This window comes from Scardinius erythrophthalmus (genome assembly GCF_964197995.2).
Source record: "Scardinius erythrophthalmus genome assembly, chromosome: 2".
In the NCBI taxonomy this organism is placed as follows: Eukaryota; Metazoa; Chordata; class Actinopteri; order Cypriniformes; family Leuciscidae; genus Scardinius; species Scardinius erythrophthalmus.
Genome location: NC_138222.1, coordinates 42,312,419 through 42,335,296, shown reverse-complemented (window position 1 = coordinate 42,335,296; position 22,878 = coordinate 42,312,419). Strand labels below are relative to the sequence as shown.

Here is a 22,878-nt window from a genome sequence, read left to right as displayed (position 1 = left end):
TTGTTTCTATGTAAATTATTACTATACCATGAAATTTGAACCGCCTCATTGGATGAAAATTCGATTTCATGATGATCAAGTTTGTAATAGTAGTCCTTCCTAAAAACCTTTTTTTTTTTTTTTTATGGACAATTGGACATTATTAACGGGAATACTCAAAGTGGTTGTACTCAATGATGTGTAACCCACTGCATTATCCATGGCTAACTCAGAAATCACTTTATCTTCTGTATGGAGCCACAGCTAAAAGAAAATATTTGCACAATGTATATTTGCACAAAGCAGGAGAGATTATGGAGGATGATGGGAAATAAAGATTATATGTATGAATATGTATATGTGAAAAATAGATTTTTGGTTGGAAATGCAAACATTTATAGCTTTTCAAACTCATCTCCCAAGCAAAAACTTATAAGCCACTGATGTCGTATTTGCATGACAGTAGAGGTAAAACACCATAGTGCAGCACTGATGACATCAAATACACTTTGCTTTTTTCAATTATTGTTGCATGATGCTTGATCTCACTGTCTGATCTAGATTCAGGTCTTATCAGTCGTCACAGACATACAGATCTCTGTTCGAACTTGTAAAGCATGAACATGATCTGTGGGAGGGACCACTCAAAAGAAATGTATCAAATTGAAATAATGTATGTTGCCTTATGGCACACTTTTTGAGTTGTTCTATTTTGAATTGTGTTAAAGGCGTAATTTTACTTTCTTTTGTTTTCCATATTTGTCTTATTATTTATTTTACATTATATAATAACAATATGCTTAACTAATTCACGCCTTTTTACAGTTTTATTTTTAGTAAATGGTATTTTTGGATTGCAGAGGGAGTACCTTTAAAACAATCATGATATGACCATGAAATCTCTTTAAGTTCTGTTTGAAATAAGTGTCTGCACACAGTCAGTTTTAGTTATGTTGTCACGTGAGCGAAATCCCAGCATAAGCTATCCATGATCTCTTCTCTTCCATAAAAAATAGTGAAGAAACCAACCATATCCAAAAAAGAAATGCATCCAAAGAGCAAATGTAAATGTTTGTTATATTATGTTAACCTATAGAAATAGTACTGCTCAACAACCACTATGAACATGTTATTCTTTTGTTTCCATAGGGACATCAGCATGAACAACATCACTGAGCTGCCTGCTAATGTCTTCAGAAACCTGCCCTATCTGGAAGAACTGTGAGGATGATTTCTGGGTTTTTTTTTTCTCTTTCACTATTTTCCTCTTGCTTTGTTTTCTACTTCTTATGTTTGACACTGTTTGCAAGTACGGCCATGGGAAAAGATGATAAATGGAACACCTCTATGATGATTTGAAATTATCTTTTGCACAGCCTTTATTTTTGAGTATGGCCCTATTTAGTGATATTTTGCATATTTTTACATTTTGAAATGTTTATAGAACTGCTGAAACAACTTTAAAACTGAATACACATGGCATCCATTAAATCTCTGCTGGTTTCAGTGTCCGCTTGTTGGATTACGTGAGCTCCATTGTTTTCATTTCTTTTGATAGTCACCACATTGTGTCGCTGTCCATTTACAAATTAAGGTCTGCTCAACTTTGACGCAGCAGTCATTGTTGTATTACATTGCCTAGGATCGGCAACTATCATTGAAAATGTGTGACTTCCAAACGCTTTGACTCTGCAGTCACTGTTTATGCACGACTGCTGTTTAGGTGCAGTCACACCAGCAAATTTTCATGGACGAAATCCAAACATTTTAATAGGAATCCACATGAGATTTCCCCATACAGATTTTGTATTGTTTTGAAGTTGGTCACGGAAATTCACCACATTGACCAGCTGCTTGATTTGAAAGTGACTTAGTGTGAGCAATGCTTCATACATCACTACTCTAATAATAGACAATTGACCTTTTTTGCCCCGCAATATTTTGCTAATATGACAGTACCTTTATTTAAGGATTCCAGCTTAGTGGCCCCAGAAAACTCATCCATGTAATAGATATTCAGTATAACAACACTATCGCAAGTATGATTTGGCTTTTTGTTCTTTATCATCTTAAACCAGGGCTGCCCAATCCTGCTCCTGTCAATCGTTTGATTAGGGTTGGAGATGAACTGTGCAGGACAGTCAATCGGCAGGAGCAGGATTGGGTACCCCGTCTTAAACAGATGCAATAGAATGGATTTACAGATGATCAAGCTACACACTGTCAATTAGACCTTGAGAGTTCTCTTCAAAAAATAAAATTCAAATACCTACTGCAGAGAATAAGTGGGGAAGAGATTTGACCACCCACAGCACCATCCGCCTGGTTCAGCACATCTGGAACAGTCCCTTATTGTTAGTCAGAGCATCTCAGGATTACTATGGGTGTCAGATGTCACCAAGCTGGCTTTTGAAGCAATGTGTAACTTTTTCATATTGTGTTAATGGCATTAAAGGAACAAACACATGCTGTTTTTGACTGTTCTGGAGTGTCTGTATCAGTATGTCTGAAAAAAGTTCTGAACTCTCATTGGGTGTCTGATCTTTTTCCATGTGTTTGTCTTTTCTCTACTCCTTCACTCATCCCGTGTCTGCCCATCTGCGGGAAGGGCAGATAACATCTGTCTAAGTGATATCAGGTACCAGTGCTTCCAAACTGCTGAAATGACCAGCTCTCAAAGTCGGCTCCCCCTTGTTGTTCACTCTTTTCCGCTCTTTTCCTTTTTTATTCGTTTGATTGGAGTGTGTTTTCTTACCCTTGTGTGTCTTTCATCCACTCCAATCTCCTCGGCTCTCATTCCTAAACAGTCCTCCAGCGCTTTGTCAAAGGCCAATTTGCTTTTCAACGCATTGTGAGAAGGAATGCATGGCAGGAAGAAGGAGGGCAAAACAATGGTTTCCGTGACAACTGGAGTTTTCAGAAGCGTGTGCTATCTGGGAATGGGGTGGGGGGTGCAGGAGGTCTCAGGGACCTGTACAGCACTGTATTGTGCCAGATGCTCTTTGTCAGGTTGCTCATGGTTCAGTGGACACAATGGGTGTGGTTAATCAGAGGGTCAGGAGTTCACTTTCTGGACTTACATTTATCTTTAAACACATCCTAGACTGTTGTAACCACTCAAAAGCTATTGCAAGATCATCAACTGTGTGTGTGTGGGTGTGTGGTCCAGGTAAACCCTACGTTGTGAGGACAAAATGTCCCCACAAAGATGGCAATATTGGCATGGCAAAAATTGCAAATGGCAACATTTTTTGGTCCCCTTGAGGAAAACAGCTTATAAGTCAGACTAAATTATGTTTTTTGAAATTGTGAAAATGCAGAAAGTTTTCTGTGATAATGAAAATATTTTATTTAAAACACTGTTGACAAATAAAAATGACATGAAAATTAAGCGTATTGTCGGTTCTGGCAGGTCAGTCTCAGCTGATCCACGTAGGAATACAACGCCTATCACTGTATAGGCTACATATAAGCTCCTTCAGTATTATCAGCAGCTATTGCATTTTTCAGGAGCTAGCCTAATTAAATGGCGATATTTGGCAGGCAAACTGCATCATCTCACAAGGAATCATGTAATCGTGAATTTATCGAGAGGAATTCGTTCCCCACAAGGATTTCGCCTCAGATTAATTCAAGTTCGTGAACTTGAACACGAGATTCGCCGCATTGATCATAAGCTGCCTGATTTGGAAGTGACCTCAGTCTGCATTTCTGCTCGCATCGCTGCATTACTGACACAGGACTCGATGTGATTCACTCACCATTCATCTCTGAAAGTCTCCACGAAGCTAAGCTAAGTTCCTTTTTAATGCTCATTGCTTGAAGCTATCAGGGTATTTGCAACATGCTTGTTGCTAATGCTATCCGTGTTGCTTAGGCTTATCTAGTCATTTTCATTAAAACATTCTTGCTAGGCTTATGCGATCATATCGGTTATGTGCGTTATTTATCTGTTGTCATTGGCAACTGCTCGCGTTGCACATGCTGTGCTTTTAGCACTATGCAGCACAGATTCAGGCAGCTTGCGGTGATAGTTAGGAAATAACAATACATGGTGCAAACGGAATCATTTATGCTTTTCTGCGGCACAGCTCTATTCTGTCGGGTATCGGACACATCTAGTTCTTGGAAACACAGCGTTCTTAAAGCTAGGCCTGTAGTGTATTCGAAATATGCTTGCTCTAGTCTAAAGGCTATCTGATGTAATTTAAACACGCTTGTTCTTAAGGCTATCTGGTTGCTATTGAAAACATGCTCAGATTTCTTTTTAAAAAATGTTTAAAGGGGGGCGCGACCAAAAAAAGTTTAAGAACCACTGCTCTAAAAGCTGTTAGTTGCTATTGGAAACATGGTTATTTAGCCCAGTCGTTATTTGGAACATGGCTGTGTCACATGCAGTGCTAATCTTATCCAGGTATCAACAAAATGCTTTCGTCGTTTCAGCAACATTGCTATCAGTACTGTACTGGTTGCTAATGCAAATGTTATCGAATATATGCTCATTACTTAGGCTTCTAGTATTATTGAGCATACTGTACTAAGTGACATGCTGTGGTAACCAAAGCATTGTTTTAGCCTTATCTGGTTGTATAGAATAAAGAATTAGCTTTTTTTTTCAATCCGATTATTGCAACATGCTGTGTTAAAGTTAACATATTGTGCAAATACACATTAGGTATGTTCACCGCAGAGGTCTGTCATTCAACACTAATAACATCGTATCTTGATGATCCTGTGAATGAGTGTGGAATCATGGGAGTCGTCATCTTCACCTCCACAACCAATGGAATTCAGTACGACAGGAGCAGAAATCATTTTCATGAATGAGGAAGCACACTGTACTTGATGTGCTTAGTTGCCCACTGCATATGACTCAGAGCTACAGGGTGTATGCTGCCCCGACCGGACTACACTAGTTTTAATACTAGTCCTATGGTTATATAACATGCTTGTTGTATCAGATTTTGCTGCAACTAGTCAGAGCTAGGCTATTGCTGTAGGGTGTATGCTTCCCCTGCCAAACTACACTAGTTTTAGCAATAGTTCTGTGATTATACAACTTGCTTGTTGTATCGGTTTTTGCTGCCACTAGTCAGAGCTATTGCTGTAGGGTGTATGCTTCTCCTGCCAAACTACACTAGTTTTAGCAATAGTTCCGCAATTATACAACATGCTGCCGCTAGGGGTGTAAGCTTTGCCCAATAGATCCTATTCAGCTGTTAAATTGGCTACAGCAACACGCTTGTTGCAATGTGTCCTTGCTTGCTCCAGCTTGGGGTGATGCTTCCCCCTCAATATTGGATCTTTAGTACTCAACATATGCCACTAACATCAGGATGTATGAACCGTTCTATCAGCATCAGTCGTGTTGGGGGTAGCGTAAAAAATAAATAAATATATATGATTTGGTTTTGGGGGCTTATTGCTGCTCTCCCTGCTCTTATCCATGCTAGGCTGCATGGATGCGCAGGGAGTTCTTGCCCAGAACAGAACCATACCGCCAATCCAAACTGTATGCTAACTGTCAATCATCTTTGACGATAGTGGTCCTGACAGAAATTAAGCGTAGCGTCAGTTAGTAACGTTAGTGAAGCTCAAGTTAGTCAAGCTAGCATCAGCTGATCCACGTCTACCTAAAGGAATACAATGCCTATCACTGTATACATTTAAGCTCCTTCAGTATTATCAGCAGTTATCGCGTTCTCAGGTGCTAATTACCCTCCTCCATCCCCAGCTCCTCCTCTAGTCCAGTCAGGATTTGGCATTCTGATTCCCCCTGAATCTGACTTTAATTCTCCAATTATGTCATACATTAAAAGTAATTCATGATATCTGCAATACATTTATGTTGGCTCTGTTCTGTTTACCCTAAGGGGGGTTATTGCTGCTCTCCCTGCTCTTACCCATGCTAGGCTGCATGGATGCGCAAGGAGTTCTTGTCCAGAACAGAACCATACCGCCAATCCTAACTATGCTAATTGTCAATCGTATTTGACAGTAGTGGTCCTGACAGAAATATGAAAATGTGACTAGAAAAACACTGCTAGATTATAAATAATGCATCAATGTTTTCGAAAAAGAAATATCTATAAGGAATAGCTGCAAGAGGTGAAGCTGAAGAATGAATGAACACCAGCAATCTGAAGCCCGTTCTATGACACAGCCTACTCAACATAAATATAACATTGCAACTTATATCTGCACAAAAGGAGACAAATGCAAGCGAACTTGAACTAAGTTACGTGCTAGCCAGAAAGTGTTATTCCTGTTGTGGATGCGCTCTTCCTGTAAAAAAACATGCTGAAACACGGGAAACTAAACCCAAAGAATTTGCCATGTTTTATTACAATAGCATTTTAATGTTACAGTATGTATGGCAGATTGGCTCCGCACATCTTGCGCTTAACTGTATTTTCATCTACTTTATCAAGTAATTCCAGACATCCCTATGCATTTTCGACACCATAACGAGAAACGATTTTAATTAAAACTGTTGAAAAAATAACACTGGATTATTAATAATATCATCAGTATATCAACAATATCTTCGATGTTTTTTTGTAAAAAAACATCTAAAAGGAAAATAACCATCTCAAATAACTCAATTATAGTCAATAATGTAGGCATTGCAGTTTTAGCTGACGTTGAAGAGTGAATGAACACTGGTAAACTGAAGTGCGTTTACACATCCAATATGGGATTAATCAGATATACACAACATAAAAGTAATTTTAAAACTTACATCTGCACATAAGGACACAGGTGAAAACAACGCTGAAACACGGGTAACTAAAGCACAAAGAATTTACAACATTCTATTTTAATAGTGTTCTCATTATAGTATATGACAGATTGGCACTGCACATCTTGCACTTAACTGTATTTTAATTATCAATGGGAGTTAGGCATAACTGTGCGCTTTCAAATACAGTTGTAATCGAAATTATTCAACCCCCATTGCAAATCAGGTTCATTAGCAAAATTTACAGACTTTCAACTGTTTGCAATGAACAAATCAAACAAAAGTAATTGAAAGAGCTCAACATAATAAATGTCTCAAGTGGTTTCCCCAAATTCAACTGAAAATGCAACTTTTAATGACTTCCGCGGTCTCAAAATTATTCAACCCCCTGAATAGAATCCCTCACAACAGCACTAATCTGCAAAACAGATGTCGTCTCAAGCACACCCTGATTCAACTAATCAAGGGCTTCATTAGTCGCTCCAGGTGTGCTTGAGATAGAATACATGAAATATCTGAACTGAGTACCTGTTCTTGAAATCCTTGAAAGTTTGTGAATCTAAAAAATAAAAAATAAAAATTCAAGGCTCTGGAAAGTTTTAGAAAATAAACATACATAGATACAGGTCCTTGAAAGTGCCTGAATTTAAGTTTAAGTTATTTAAGTTTTCTGGAAAAAATTCCATATTATTCCCTCCAGTCCGCTAATGTGTTATTTCGCCAACACTTTGTGCATATTAGCTTACTTGATTTACGTTAGTTACGCGCATTTCCGCATTACGTTAAGTGTTTCCTGCGTGAGGTACTTTGTGTTGTATGTTGCCATGACGTTCACGTGCACACGAAACTACTACGATGGTACCTCAACGTTTGTTGTTGGACACAACAAATGTGTCCCCACATTAAGTCTTCTCTAGGATAATTTGGGACCTCTCCTAGCTTATTTTATCTCCAGCAGTGGAGAATACCCTCTCAGAAGGGGTAGAATATGCTTGAATATACATGTAAGATGTGTGTAGAACATAATATTTTTAAAATTGGTTTGAATGACTGATTCATAAAGACTTCACCCGTTTCATTCCTGGATACAGTTAATAAACAGAACTGCATGTGTCTTGCGGAAAAACACTGTTGCTGGAGCTGCTTCTCTCTGTTTATGTCTATGACGAGTCACGTAGGTACTGGGCTACTCTGCAGCGGCTGCGATCCCCGGCCGGTCTAAAGTAGTCAGAGTATAAACACTTATTACAGGCTTACTGTAGTGATTCAGGATAAGACAGAAACACAGTTTGAAAAAAAGGCATTCATGATGTACTCGCTCATTGTATACATTTTGTAAATTCTGAACACAAAAAAGTAACAGACTGCAGCTTTAACAACAGTCATCTTTATGAATGTTGTGAAGCATCAGACTTGTTATTTAAGGCAGCGACTTTCAAAAGGTGATTTACTCTATTTTGGTTGCTACCCTAGACATCAGTGTTTATACTCGAACTATAAACTTTTATCTCAGTACTTCTGTGAACATTTGAATATTTGTAACACAGAAATATCGATACTGTGTGGTTGAAAAGACTGTGAAAGTAAAGCTGTTTCATATTGACAACTGCTCTGTCTGGGTCAGCGAAAGTGCAAACATTTGAATGTTCCGGTGTGAAGTTTTTGTCATTTAGGAATAATATCGCATGGGTGTTTGAATCGAGATTGAGATCTTTTAAAGATTAATCGTGCAGCTCTACTGTCTTTAAACTCTCTCTCTCTCTCTCTCTCTGCGTTGATATCTGACGCAAAAAGTATTTGAGTAGCGCGAGGGCTTTTCAGTGCATTAATTACCATTTTAATATGAGGCAAGGCATCACTAATAACCCTAAAACTGGCAATGTGATCTGGGTGTAACTAGGGCTGGGTGATATGGCCAAAAAAAAATATCGCGATAATTTTTTTTTTTATATCAGTCGATATCGATAATTATCACGATAAAAGTCAAATCTTTATTTCTTTCAAGTTTAAAGGCAGATTTTTGCTCCTAAGTGAAAGTTGTAGAAACCAGAGCATTAATTGTGGTTTTAAACTACTCTTTATTGTCAGAACATATCAGGACCAACACTTGCCAAACTGGTGAACATTTCACAAATCTGAGGTAGAACAAAACATTTGTCATTTTTCCTTAACAAAATACATATCTTTATTGGACAATTAATTTCTTAGTTTCTGCATGTGCTAATTTTTATTTGGTAAAATGTAATATTCTGACTGTTTGAGTTTTATTAAACTTAACCATTGGTCATCCAGTATCATGCATTTAGATCATGATAACCTCACTATCATGGAAAATGTAACTTTATGGTTTCTATGGTATTTGTATGAAAAACAGTAGCCTAAATACATTATTAAATACTGTAATTATATTCCATCAGTCATTTAATACATCGTCTACATTAATAATAATACAATTCAATATGTATATCCCACATTTCATGGTGCAGTTAATATTACTAGGCTAACATCACAGTAAATCCATGGTAAATGATGGTAATTTGTAGACGGAAGCCTTCTGCGCACAGTGTTTCTCCTGTTTGTCTGCGCTGTTCATCTGCCTTTAAACTGGTTTAAATCACTGAGACATTGCGTTCTTCGCTGAACTCAAGCACCTCTCACTGGATCTCGCGGCCGAGACCGATCAGAGTAAACGCATCTCCTCTAGTGAGCTCGCGCTGCCGTTTGGACTTTGAGCCGTTTGGATAAACGGTCCGTGTGGCGCGCGGTTCAAATGAGTTTCGTTCCGCTTTTGGCGCATAAACAAACATTATCGAACATTTATCGAACTCTTGATATAGTTTTATCGAGAAAAAATATATCGCGATAATTAACGTTATCGTTTTATCGCCCAGCCCTAGGTGTAACATAGTTTTTGTCGTCTTTTTTGGGGCGTAAGAATGATTTTTTCATCAAATAATTGTATCATTTATTTTGTCTGTCTTGAGTATGCTGGTCACATGATTTGTTTAAATTTTTTTGTGATTAATTAGTCAGCCTGACCTACATCCAACATGGCTGCCAGTGGTGCAGGACATTCAGATTTTGAGATAAGTAAATATATATTAAACTTACTTTTCTTTTGAAAAAATAATACTAACTCTGCTAACATTAATTATGAACATTGTTTTAAGGTGCGGAAAAAGAAAATTTATAAAAATGTTGTTCATGATGTTATTTAGCACGTTTTGAAATATATGTTACACCTGAGTCACTCAGTTAACTTTATATTAATTTTTGTAACAATCTTTGTATTCTGAGTTTTTTTTTTTTTTTTTTTTACAAATTATACAATTTACAGGTTAAACTGATACAGCCTGTCTGTCTTGAGGATGCTGGTCACATGATTTGCTTCAAGTTATCTGTGATCAATTAGTCAGCCTGACCTAAATCACACATTTTTTACCATTTTACCAATTTTTTTTACCATTTTTATGGTAACGCAAGGTCTGATTTCAAAATGGGTTTCACAGGCTGAATCTTGAGTTTGTAAGCTTTCCAATTATATATAATATGTCAACATTATATGAGTAGAAGTACAGGATATAATTGTTTTAAACATGCAATGGCAGTTACAGTTATAGATTTGGTCCTTTTTTAACACCCTAAACAGGCAATGTGATCTGGGAGTCACAACTCATAAAATCCAAAATACATAACATTTTTCAAAAATTCTTTTGGATATGATTTACTTAAGTCCAGATGATATAAAAAATGACATGAAATTATTTGTTGCTTATCATTTTCTACTCTTGCTTGTTTAAGGGTTAAAGGATAATCTCCCAGCACTTCGCCCACACATCACACCAGATCCGTTTTCGGAATCGAAACTTAGGAATTCTGGTACATAATATATATGGTTCTGGTATTTTTCAAAAACACTAACAGTTCTGGATAAGAACTGATTCTCAGTTCCCAACCCTACTCAAGATATTGATCAATTTTGACATTTTGTTGTTGTTTATAATCCGGTATTCCCGTAATACTTTTGACTTTTATGGGTTTAATAAAGAACTCTTGTCTCGTCTTCTGTCGAAACATACTGCGCCTTCTTTAAAGAATGACCACCTTTACATGCACCAGGTGACCTGTAAATGCGAAAAACTGTTTCCACTGCAGTTTTGCGAAATATTCTTTTTTAAAATTGCCTGAAAAACCACCTCATGTTAGTGTAAAAGCTTTTTTGCAAAATTTGATGTGTTTCCATTGGGCGTAATAGAAACACAGCTATTCTCTGCCTCAGAGTCATGCTGTCTTCTGTCATAACCACACACATACACACTCTCACCTCTCTCTTCAAACATATCATCCCCCACTGACAGATATAGAGCTGTCAAATATTAATCCTCTCTAGATATGTGTCTCTGGCTTGATATGTATTGTGTGAGTATGCCAGAGATTGTGTCTGATTGATATATATGTAGCTTATTGTTTTGTATTTAAAGGTGCACTCACTCATTTTTTTTTCTTATTAAAATGTTTTATACAAATTCATGAATAATACTTTTTTTGTAATCAATTTAAAAATATGTACCATAATTATATAAATGCCAGTGGCCTAAAGAAGTTGCTTTTATGATGATATATATATGGGATCATATGATAAGTAGCCTACTACTCCATTAATCTTGAAATCCCCTGTGTTATTGGTCACTTTTGCTCCTGGAATAAAAAAAAAATGTCTGACTGTGAATAAGCCATTTCTACAATCCCATTGGTAACAAAACTTTTGGGTGTTGCTGCATTCATGCCACTGGGTGAAGTCATATAGTCAAGCGCAATATTCATGTGGTTTTGGTTGTGTACATCATTTTGATGCCTGTTTCCACACTAGCTTCTCAGGTTGTCTTTCTTTGAGAAATTTAGCTAGAGCTCAGACAATACCAGATTTTTGCAGAACTGAATCATGGTTGCTAGTGGCAGACCTCTTATTCTACATTAGGCAACTAGGGCACTTTGGCCAAGAAAATTGGAGGATGACTCCAATAACATTTGGTCTAACTAAAAGTAGTAGCCGTAAGGCTCAGTTAGTGCTAGTATATTCCAAGAGATTTGTTGTTCAGGTTTTGTTGGCAGTCTCGGAGTGCAAAGCCTTAAAGCTTTGGAAGTCCAGTGGCCTTTTTCATAAGAGTTTGGCACAGTGACTATCTAAGAGGGGAGAAAGTAAGTGCAAAGTCTGCAATTAGTTCTGAACAAAAACTAGGGGGTTTTAGACATAAAAGTGCATCATTAAAGCTCTTGACCTGCAAAAAAACCCCACCATTCAGACTCTGTAATTTTTAAATGATGTCATTTAGAGCAAACTGAATCCAGCCTCACTGGACGTGTCCTAAACAATGCCGTAGGAAAATTTGACAATGCCATATGGGATATATTGCATTGTACTGCCTTATTAATTCTATTGTCATTTGTTTTATATAGGCACTTCTGTCTTGGAAATGTTGGCTGAACACATCACAAGGTCACATGATATGTCCCATGCTTACTGAAGTGGTTACTAAAGCAACACTCCAGATTAGCTCTACACAACTCTGGCAACACACTGACCACAGAATGAGACTTAGATTAGTTCCAGACAAATAAAGATCAGGGGTGACATCTCCCTGCTCAATGCATCGGACTGCTGAGTAGTGACACTGAGTGTGTGCATAAGGAATCTACCCATGGAAGCCTGGCCAGATCTGGTGGCTTTGAGAGACAGCCAAACCAGAACGATATAGAGAGAAATACATGGAGGGAAAGAACGTCTCTTTTTCCCGCAAGCTAACCCAACCTCATTGGTGTGCCACAACAAATGTGTTGTATGTAAACAAGAACGTAGTTGGACTACAGTTGATTGTTTAATTTGGGGTTTGTGTCGTGGTTGGAGAAAGACAGATATTCTGTCAATTGCTGTGTGATGGTTCATCATTTTAACTTTTAAAATGTCTTTTCCATCTCTCTCTGTGTTTTCTCTCTCCTTCCATCTCTCTGTGTGTGGCAATGTCTCAACACTTAGAAGCTGAACCCCTATGATCCCGCGGACAGATAAGCCACCCCAGTCCTGTCCTCACCGTCATAATTGCAGCTGTATTATCCATTGTCTCTTGTTGTTTTTCCTCTGTCTTTCCTCTTTATGTCTCTCTGTCTCCAGGTTTGCTGGTGAATAATGGAGGCACTGTGCCTTAAGATAATTACCCACACAATTACATATATACTTTGGTATTATGGAGAATGTAAGGGTGTGGTAGAGAAAGGGATGACAGTAAAAAGAGGAACATGTTTACCTTTAAAGGTGCATCATCACCTTTTTTCACAAAGACCTCCATTCATCTCAGCAGCATTTGACTTCATGGAATTACATGATTTAAAAATTTGCACTCAAGTTTTGTATGGAGCTTATAATATGACAAAATTTGAATTGTGTAAATTTGAATTATTGACAAGTGTAATCTAACAAAATGTAATAGTATGTGGAATTTTAAATAGTTCTGAATTTGATTTCTTTAAACGAATATTGAACATTTGAAATTTAATGAATTGAAATGTTTTTATGTCAGAATATTATAGACATGTATTTTCAAACAGCTATTTTTTGTTCTGAATTCCTCTTCTGAAGAAGAGCCTAGACAGGGCTTTCTTCTGTGTAGATATAAATTTACCTACGCTTTGCATCAGCTGGGTATGGCAGGGTAAATGACGGCTGTCATAGCCTGCATGGAAATTAAGATATAAATCAATATAATTAGTAGTAAATTAAACATTATAAACACTAATACTTAAAGGAAAGAATAATGCATTGACTTGGGTAGCCTATATAAGCCTAACGTTCACGCATGAACTGTCATTCAGACTGACTATCAGAGATATTAAAATACATAATCTTTTTTATACAATAGAGTTTTGTGATGTAGGCCTTGTTTTATTTTTATTAAAATGTATTATAATTTATATCTCAAAAGGAGATATAGCCTTATAGAGGAGCTTTGTGTATTCTCTGACATTACATTTATTTATTTAATTAATATTGATTATTGATGTCAGACTAAATGGTGTGTTATTTGTATATGTCAAATTATTTTGTCATATTATAAACTCCATAGTTTCGCATCCTTTTTTTTTAATGTATGTACATTTATAACACCATACTTTGTATTATATTACCTTTACATCAAATTAACACTGCTGTGAGGGTGTTTATAATACAGTGGCTATGGGAGTGACGGTAAAGTTGACATCTTTCTCTCTTCTTACTGCCGTTATCAGTTTCTCTCAGTTTTTTTCCCTCTTTTTGAAAGCTTCAAAACTTCTATGAATTTCTTTCTTCTGCTGAACACAAAAGATGATATTTTGATGAATGTCAGTAACCAAACAGTTGACTATTGACTTACATAGTCTTTTTTTCCTCCATACTATGAAAGTCAATGGTTAAACTATATTTTAGATTAGGGCTGCAATATAGCCTATAGGAAGTGCGATAACAATAGGGATCGTAGTTGGTCTGTGATCCGTATGGACCAGGCCCCATGGTTCGTAATGCATGTGACTTGCAGATTAATTGCAGTGTTTAACCATGATAAAGTGAAAGTCTATCGTTTGCACATGTTTTAAGTCCTGTTTAAACATTCAAGCGAGTTTAAAGCATTCAAGCGCAAGCAGATGCAGAGCCATGCAGGTGGCACACAAACACCGAATTCAGTTCTCTTTCTCATCTTATTGTGCTCGAACACAGTCGAAAATGTCTTAAGTAAACGTAAACAATTGAAAGAAAATGGATGCGTATCTTTATATTGTATCCGTGCATTTGGTCTTAAAGTGAAAGCAGCCTAATAAATATGTGGCTGTCTGTATTAATGTTAATCAAACAACAAAAGACAAAGAAAATTATCTGATGAAATTGTTTTCATATCACAATATACATTGCAGAAAAACTAAATATTGCAATACAAATATCGTACAGCCCTGTTTTAGATGCAATTTATTTCAGACATGCATCTAAGGGCCACCAAGGGGCCGTTAACTAATCCTGATGCTGTAAACATCTAGATAGATGTGCAGTCCAGCACTTCCTGTAATGAGAGGGGCAAATGGAAGGCTTTCTGAACTGCTGTGGCCTATTTCTGTGGCCTATATGAGAGAGAGAGAGAGAGAGAGAGAGAGAGAGAGAGAGAGATAGATAGAGTGTGTGAGTTTTCTGACTCCAGTTTCAGTGGGTGATAAATCTGGTGTTAATCTCTCGGGCCTGATTTGGTGAAGTTATGTGTACCCTCTGCCCACCTTACCACACACAAGCACTCTCACACACATGAAGCATTGACAAACCCATACCGTGTGTCGTACAGCATAACCTGTGTACATGCCTTCACACACCATGTGAAATTCAGACTCAAGATGTCCACTTGATTATCTCTGAATAGAATGTGTCTGAGTGTGTGTTGTCCAGCCCAAAACATAACTGTACAATCAGAACATCACATCACATTCATTCCAGCCATCACATTCTGACACGTCTTAGGTATTTGTGCTGCCCAATCAGACAGAAAGTCTGTAGAGGCTTTTGCCAACAGATAACAAGTTAGCACTTCAGGAGAGAGCAGTGCTTATCAAACACACTACTTTCAGCACCGCAGATATCGGCTGCTGTATATATTGTACTCCCACAATAAGCCTGTAGCCCATTTATGGTTGCCAAGTGACATAGCAGTTGACCCTTTGCTAAGCACACCCCACTTAGTTACTCAGGGTTTTTCCTGCATAGAGAATTATGAGGCAGCCGCCTCCGTCAAATTTCGTGCCGCCTCCGGCTCTCGACAAAATTCGGACAGTCACATGGTCAGATACAGTTTTTCCACCGTGACGGTTCTGTTGCGGTTACCGGCTTGTGTCCATTCTCAAGCCGTATAGTGCTGCGCGGATCGCGGATAATCCGCAGGTCGGGCGGGCTAAGTAATACAAACATTCCATTCCAATTAATCGAGGGTGAATGGCCGATAAATTATAATGTTTTGAGTTTAATAAAGACACGGAACTCTCATCACGGTAAAACGCAATGAACGTGCGTCACTTTTACTTTCGTTTTCAACAACGTAACGTTAATTCTCTTCAGGGAAAACCCATCAAGGAAAACATCAAAGCTTGACAATAACGCTTGTCTGGGACACGTGTGTTTGTTTTCTTTTTTTTTTTTAAGGGAAAAGTGAGAGAGAAGTGTACTACTTTTCCTGATTAAAACAATTTTTTATTTAAAAATAAAAAATATCTAGGGAATCACCGAAAACGTGAGGATGATTCTGTTTTATATCATTGTTGTTAAGAAACAATATATAGCCAAGGCTACACACGACAAGAGTGCTGTTTTCCTGAATGCCATCAAGAATGAAACCGAGACTGATTTCATTAAGTTCATTAAACAGTTAAAATTAAGTCACTTACATTTTAGACGCAATGACTGTTTTTGTTCTGTTTCTGCAGCGAAAATAGTTCCAAACAAAGATCACAGCAGAACCATCGCGCATCTCACAGCAACACTAGTAGCATTACTAAATGATTCAGCATTTCGAATGAATCGGTTGAGTCAAAGATTCAATGACCCATTCATAAACTGCCTCATTCTGAATAAATCAGCCGTTTGAACGAATCGTTTGAATGAATGACTCAATAACTCGCTCATTAAGACGGTCGCCTGCCGCCTCCTACTGGTGGTTTAGTTTCATAAAGTATATTCTTTTCAACATTCCTTATTTTTATATTTAAAAATATTTAAAATAATCTCATTTAATACAGTTATAATTTTTCAATGTAAATTATTTAATTTGATTGGTAACAGCCTGTGTGTTATTATTTTAATTGAATATACTGATCAAATTTAAGAATTATCTGAAATGAAAAATGGAGCATGCATTTATTAAAATTAGGGGGAAAATGCCCTTTATAAAAGGTACAAAAAATGTAAAAAATGTAAAAACAGGAAATGTAATTTTGCCAAAAGAAGAACTTTTATTTTAAATAAATGTTCATTTTAAATCAGCCTACTTCAGTGTGATATGTTACCATATTAGCATGCTTAACACTGAGAATCTGAATAATTGTAATGTAATGATCAGATGCAGATATCTAAATCAAAGAATATAGGCGGTTTGCGGGTGGATTATTTATTTTTAACAGTGGATTCGGGTGACTCAAAGTGCACCAGATTAATGAATTTATCTTTAAAATGTACAAAATTTTCTATATGATGACCTACAAAAATACCTTATTAATAAAATACATTATTAGGATTTTACCACCTCCGCCTCATTTTGAGCCAGGAAAAACCCTGTTACTGTTGCTAATCTAGACAAACTTTACAGAATATTTAATTGTCATAAACTGGAGATTTCTGTAAACCACACGATTTTTTGTAAAATGTGCTCAGAAAGTGGGAAATATTAATTTTGGTACAATTCGCATTATTAGTAATAAAATTAAATTATGCAATAACATGATACTGATGTACAGTATGTGTGTGAAGTCTCTTATGCTGCATTTATTTGAATGAAATAAAACGGTAATATTGTTAAATGATAGGTGTGTTTGACATCGGCTGCGGCTGAATGTAACTGATCGGCGAGAGTAGCCGTGTGCAGGCGGGGAGGAGCTGCAAACGGAGACGTGAAGTCGGACACTTTCTGGTTCCCGACCGCTCCTGTGGTGTTTGCATACTTTACCACAGCTGAAGTGAAATAAATGCAATATTTGCCAAATAATACACAGATATTTAAGAGAAATTTTCATTCAATACTTTATGTACTGCTTCATACACCGTCTGAATAAGAATAAAGTTCAACATAAGCTACTATCAATGAAGGGGAGTCTACATTTTTTAATCCATTTTAATTTGATAAACATGGCACAATATAACATCGCAACTACATGAAAAGAATGTTTACTGTTATTAAAAAACTGATTTGTGAGCTTTAGAGGAACTAAAGGTGGTCGAATAAACACAAAACACACGTGATCGTTGTCATGCGGTGAATCCGGCCAATCGCGGAACAGTTGTGTCATTATCAGAGCTCCTGCAGCCCAGTGCAGCCGCTCTTGAGAAGCTGCGCTGGCTGAGTTCTCCGGCTACTCTCGAATCACTCTCGCGGTACTTTGATGGCACACGTCACAGTCACGTGGCGTCGGTGCTGTATCAAGTCGGACAAAATTTCGAACCGGCATGCACTGCTTCAAGTCTGTCTCCGGTCGGTCTGCACAGAGCTGCATGAAGTCAAACAAGCCTATTATTACAATTATTTTTTTTCTATTTGCCATTTACTCCCAGGTTTCAGTGTCACATGATCCTTGAAATCTATATGCTGATTTGGTACTCAAGTAACTCAAGATACAAGTTACTAACTATGAGTGACAAAGCAGTGACGCTGTTCTGAGTTGTGGGAACGTTTTCTTCAAACGGTTTCATTTTTATTAAACCTATTACCAATTAAACTAACTCCCATTGGAGTTAGTTGGGTTAATTGGAGTTCCAATGTGATCCCACAATCACATTGGAAAAAAAAAGCAAAAGTTTGTTACTAAGTTAAAGGATTGGTCAGTTTCATTTTAAAGTGGGGCTTAGGGAAGGGTCAGTTAAAAAAAAATGCAGAATGTACAGTTGCAAGTGTGTTTATCAGCATTTTACAATGGCTCATCCAGCCTAATTTAGAGTTGTAGCTCTTCCTTTTTTAATCGCTCTTTCTCTGTTCCTTCCCACTCACAACCTTGCATTCACTCCCTTTGACACCCCTTCTCCAGCTTTCCATCAGAATGACATTTTTTTAACAGACTAGCTGAAATGAAATATCTTTCTCTCTCCATAGACGTTTGGCTGGTAATGACCTTGCTTTCATCCACCCAGAGGCTCTGTCTGGCCTCCATCAGCTTAAAGTTCTGTAAGTATTGCACACACACACACACACACACACACACACACACACACCTCTATTTGATACAGGCTTACTCGTTCACCCAGAGAGATGATCTTGAATAGCGCAGTGAGAGAGCAGTAGATCCTGCTGTGTGTTTTGTTGAGTTGTTAAGTGGTGTTGTGTAACTAACAGGAATTTCACTGCTACTGGATCAGCAAGTCTGTCAGTGTCTGATGGAGTACCTTCATTGTGATGCACCCCCCCCCCTCTCTCTCTCTCTCTCTCTCTCTCTCTCTCTCTCTCTTTCTCTTTCTTTCTTTTCTTTAACTCATATTTTGTCCTTCAGGTGTTTGTGAGCCAATTCAAATGTAGCTTATCAGCTGCTTGGTCCCCTCAGCCATGCTTTACATAAAGCTAATTTTTCCTCTTCCTGTCCTCATCCAGGGCTGTTTCAAAGCCCCACAGTGCTGTAACAGGCTCATCCAGACACTGTTGTGGGAAGTTGGGAATGAGTTAGGAAAACCTACTGTGGACCTAAAGCCAAGGACTTTGGAACTGTAGATGTTGGAGATGATTTGAGACCAGTTTTTATTTACTGTGGTCATGGGTTTATGAATGCCTCTTGGCTGGGATACGTGTATGTGACTACAGTATATATGTGTGTGGTTGTGTGTGCTGTGGCCTGGCACTAAATGGGAAAAGCTGTCCTTGTGGCCTATGCCATTTGAGTGACGCCAGAGAGCAGATAGTGTAGAGGAAGCAAGATATGCACTGTGATTAGTTCAGAACAAGACACACACACACACACACACACACACACACACACACACACACACACATACACACACACAAATACATACTACATTAACACTAGAGCTCACATTGTGTTTATCTGGGCTCATGATTTGTGAAGAAATGTTGTAGATGTATTGTGTTGTGATGTGATATCAGTAGGGCTGTAATCAACCAAAGAAAATCTTGGTCGACTGAAATCCTGAAATTTTCGACTAAAAATCGACTAAAAATGACGTAAGGAAAAAACGTTAAATTAATTAGCTGTGCACTGTGTGCAGTACTTGGTAGCCTTGTTGTCCGCCTAAATGAATTATAAATAAACATAAAAAACAAGTAGGCTATTTGCAGTATATTAAATCGTTTTTGACCTAATTATTTTGCACTGAAATGAGTCTGACACACGAGTCTGTCGGCTCTGACAGCGTTGCATCATGTGCACCTGCGCAATATCATAGCCTATGATTTCCGAAAATAGTACTGTTGTCAACTAGGGATATCGTCACAAGAACTTTTGAGGAATATGCAACATAATTTAGACAATTGTTTTTGTCATATGTATTATAATAACTGACAGACACTATCATTTCAGCCGCTCACTCGCATGAACATAGGAGCTCAGCTTCGCGGCTGAGACACGAATAGACTATTAACTTAAAGCTTTTACTCTTAAACACAAAAGGCACGTCCACTTTAATAAAAAAAGAATATTTATTAAACAAACCAGATCAAGAGCAGAAACGAAATAAAGTGCATAACTGAAAAATAAAGCATAACGTTAGGCTCAAAACTAATACAAACAGTGGGAATAGCGCAAATTTGCATTCGACTTTTTTCCCGTTTTCTATTTTTTTTTAAATGCTGCCACACTGCCGATGCCTTTGTTGACATGGTAGAAGAGGACTAACTATGGATTAAACGCTCTCACAATTAAATAAATAATATTCAGCAAGCCTACTTTCTTCAATCTGTCTCTCTTCTCCAGTGGGTTGGGCTAATCCAAAAGAAGTGAAAACAAGGGGGGTGTTCTGAAGACAGACTGTTACCTGTGAAACAGGGGTGCTCTGAAAACACCCCCATTAGCAATTAGTGCTTTCCACCTGATGAAATGAACGCGGCAAAAAATCGACCAATCAGAATTTTGGTTGAGCCAGAACGTATTGACCAATTAATCGACTAATCGACTGGGAGATTACAGCCCTAGATATCAGACCGATGTGTCATATAGGGTGAACACAGTAAATAATAATGGTGTTTTAAACCTATTTTTCAGGATGCTTCAGAACAATCAGTTGAAGACTGTTCCCAGTGCAGCTCTCAAGAATCTCCATGCCCTGCAGTCTTTGTAAGCATCTTCCTCTGATCTCTCTCTCTCAAATGTGTATATACAGTGTATGTGTATATATATATATATATATATATATATATATATATATATATATATATGTATCTGTATGTATATGTGTGTGTATATATATGTATATATATATATAATATATGTATATATATATATATGTATATATGTTTACTTTTAGAGATGTATTGATCAAAAGTGACAGTAAAAACATGTTACTTGTTATACTGTTAAAAAAAAGTTTCAAATAAATTTTGTTCATTAAATAATCCTGCCAAAATGTAGCACATCTGATAACATTGATAATAATAAGACATGTTTCTTGAGCATCAAATCAGCATATTAGTATGATTGGAGTACTGGCTGTTGAAAATTCAGGAAGACATTACATTTTAAAATATATATGAAGAGAAAACAGTCAAATTGTTAAATAATAATATTTCACAATATTTCTGTTCTGTCTTTGATCAAATAAAGGCAGCCTTGGTGAGCATAAGAGACTTCTTTCAAAAACATGAAATAAATACTACTGACCTCAAACTTTTGAAAAGTAGTTTACTTGTGACGGCGAAAGGCTTGCACTGATATTTACAAAGATAGTATAAAATAGTGATGCACAATACAGATTTTGTGAGCCGATTCCAAAGTCAAATTACTCAGAACAACATCTGTAAATACTGATAGTTTGGTGTATTTTTTATTTTTCTGATTCCTTGTTGTTTTAAAACTAACAATTTACAAACTTTGAAGGAAATTGTATTCTTTATAACCTTTTTTTCTACATGTATTTAGCTAACCCAAGGTTCTTTAAATAAATTTTCTTAATATGAAATTAAAGACCAGCTGATATCTGGATAATTAGGAAATATTCTTAATACAATTTATTATTAATACAAATATCCCAGCGTTCAAAAAGGTTCCAATTCTAAGGAGAAAACACTAAAACAAAAAGCACCTCATTTAATATTAAGTTTGATGTTATTGCTGTAGAATAGTAAGTTAGATAATCAAGATGATCATTTTTATTTGCAGATACAGCTGATTTACACATTGTTTCAAAATAGTTTGTGTCCATTTCATTTTGTCTATTGCCTGTGTAATGTTTCGCTAAAAATGATTAAATGCATTTAATTCTAATGGAAGTAATAAGTAGGGGTTTATCAAGAAATGTTTACATGGCAATGGCTCAGATGCATTAGAGTTCCTGTAACTATGCGTTGTTGTGTTTGTGTGTTTGTTTGTGTGTCTGTCCTCAATGAGGAAAGACCTAAAGTTGTCTCTATGAGATTTAGTCCAGCTGTTGTTTCTGCTCTGGGACAATGTGTTTAAAAAATCAGGTTTTTAACCATTATCACCTCTCCAGATTTCTCCGTCTCTTTCTGTCTGACCCCCTCGTGTAGTGTGTTTTTCCTCTCTTTTTCCCTGTGGTGCTGAATTAATGTGTTTTGGCACAGTCCACCTGCTTTTGGATAAGGCCTCAGAGAATGACCTGTCAATCAATGTGCCTTCTGGCCCTCAGCATGGTTGATGAGGGAAAGAGTAGGATATATGTCAGAGCAGAGGCCAAAAATGAGAGACACGTGAGAGAGAGGGAAGGGGGCAGTCCTTTGGGAATGTGTTCACCCTGCAGGCTTTCTGCACAGGTTCTTCAACTGTGCTAATCAGGCTACCAAAAAAAACTTTTAAAAACCTTTACTTCACAAATTTTTTTTAATGACAATTGTTTGATAGCCTCTTGGTGAATTATTATTATTATTTTTTTTTTTTTTTTTTTTTTTTTGTTGTAGCTATTTATGCACTGAAATGAAAATTATTGGCCTAAACTGAATATTCTGGCTGAAAGTTGATACCGAAAACTGTTATATAGTATAACTCTAATATTGAAATAGCCTTTCTGTAAAATATCTGTGATCTTTATTAATTTTATACAAAAAAGTGATTATACACAAAATTAATATAATATATACACTGCCATTCAAAAATTTGGGGTCAGTAAAAGTTTTTTTTTTTTTTTTTTTGTGGAAAAGTCTGCTTACTAAGGCTCCAAAAATTGTATCAAAAATATTGTAAAAACACTAATATTGCAAAATATTAAAACAACTGTT

At 36.9% G+C, this 22,878-nt stretch overlaps 1 protein-coding gene across 1 annotated transcript in view; it reads left to right on the top strand.

Annotated features, from left to right (window-relative positions):
* lgr4 (leucine-rich repeat containing G protein-coupled receptor 4) overlaps positions 1 to 22,878 on the top strand; it is a 67,461-nt gene that overhangs the window by 20,554 nt on the left and 24,029 nt on the right. The window contains exons 3-5 of the mRNA XM_081359826.1: positions 1,129 to 1,200; positions 18,580 to 18,651; positions 20,693 to 20,764. Of these exons, the coding sequence (XP_081215952.1) occupies positions 1,129 to 1,200; positions 18,580 to 18,651; positions 20,693 to 20,764 (216 nt within the window). The remainder of the gene's footprint in view (positions 1 to 1,128; positions 1,201 to 18,579; positions 18,652 to 20,692; positions 20,765 to 22,878) is intronic.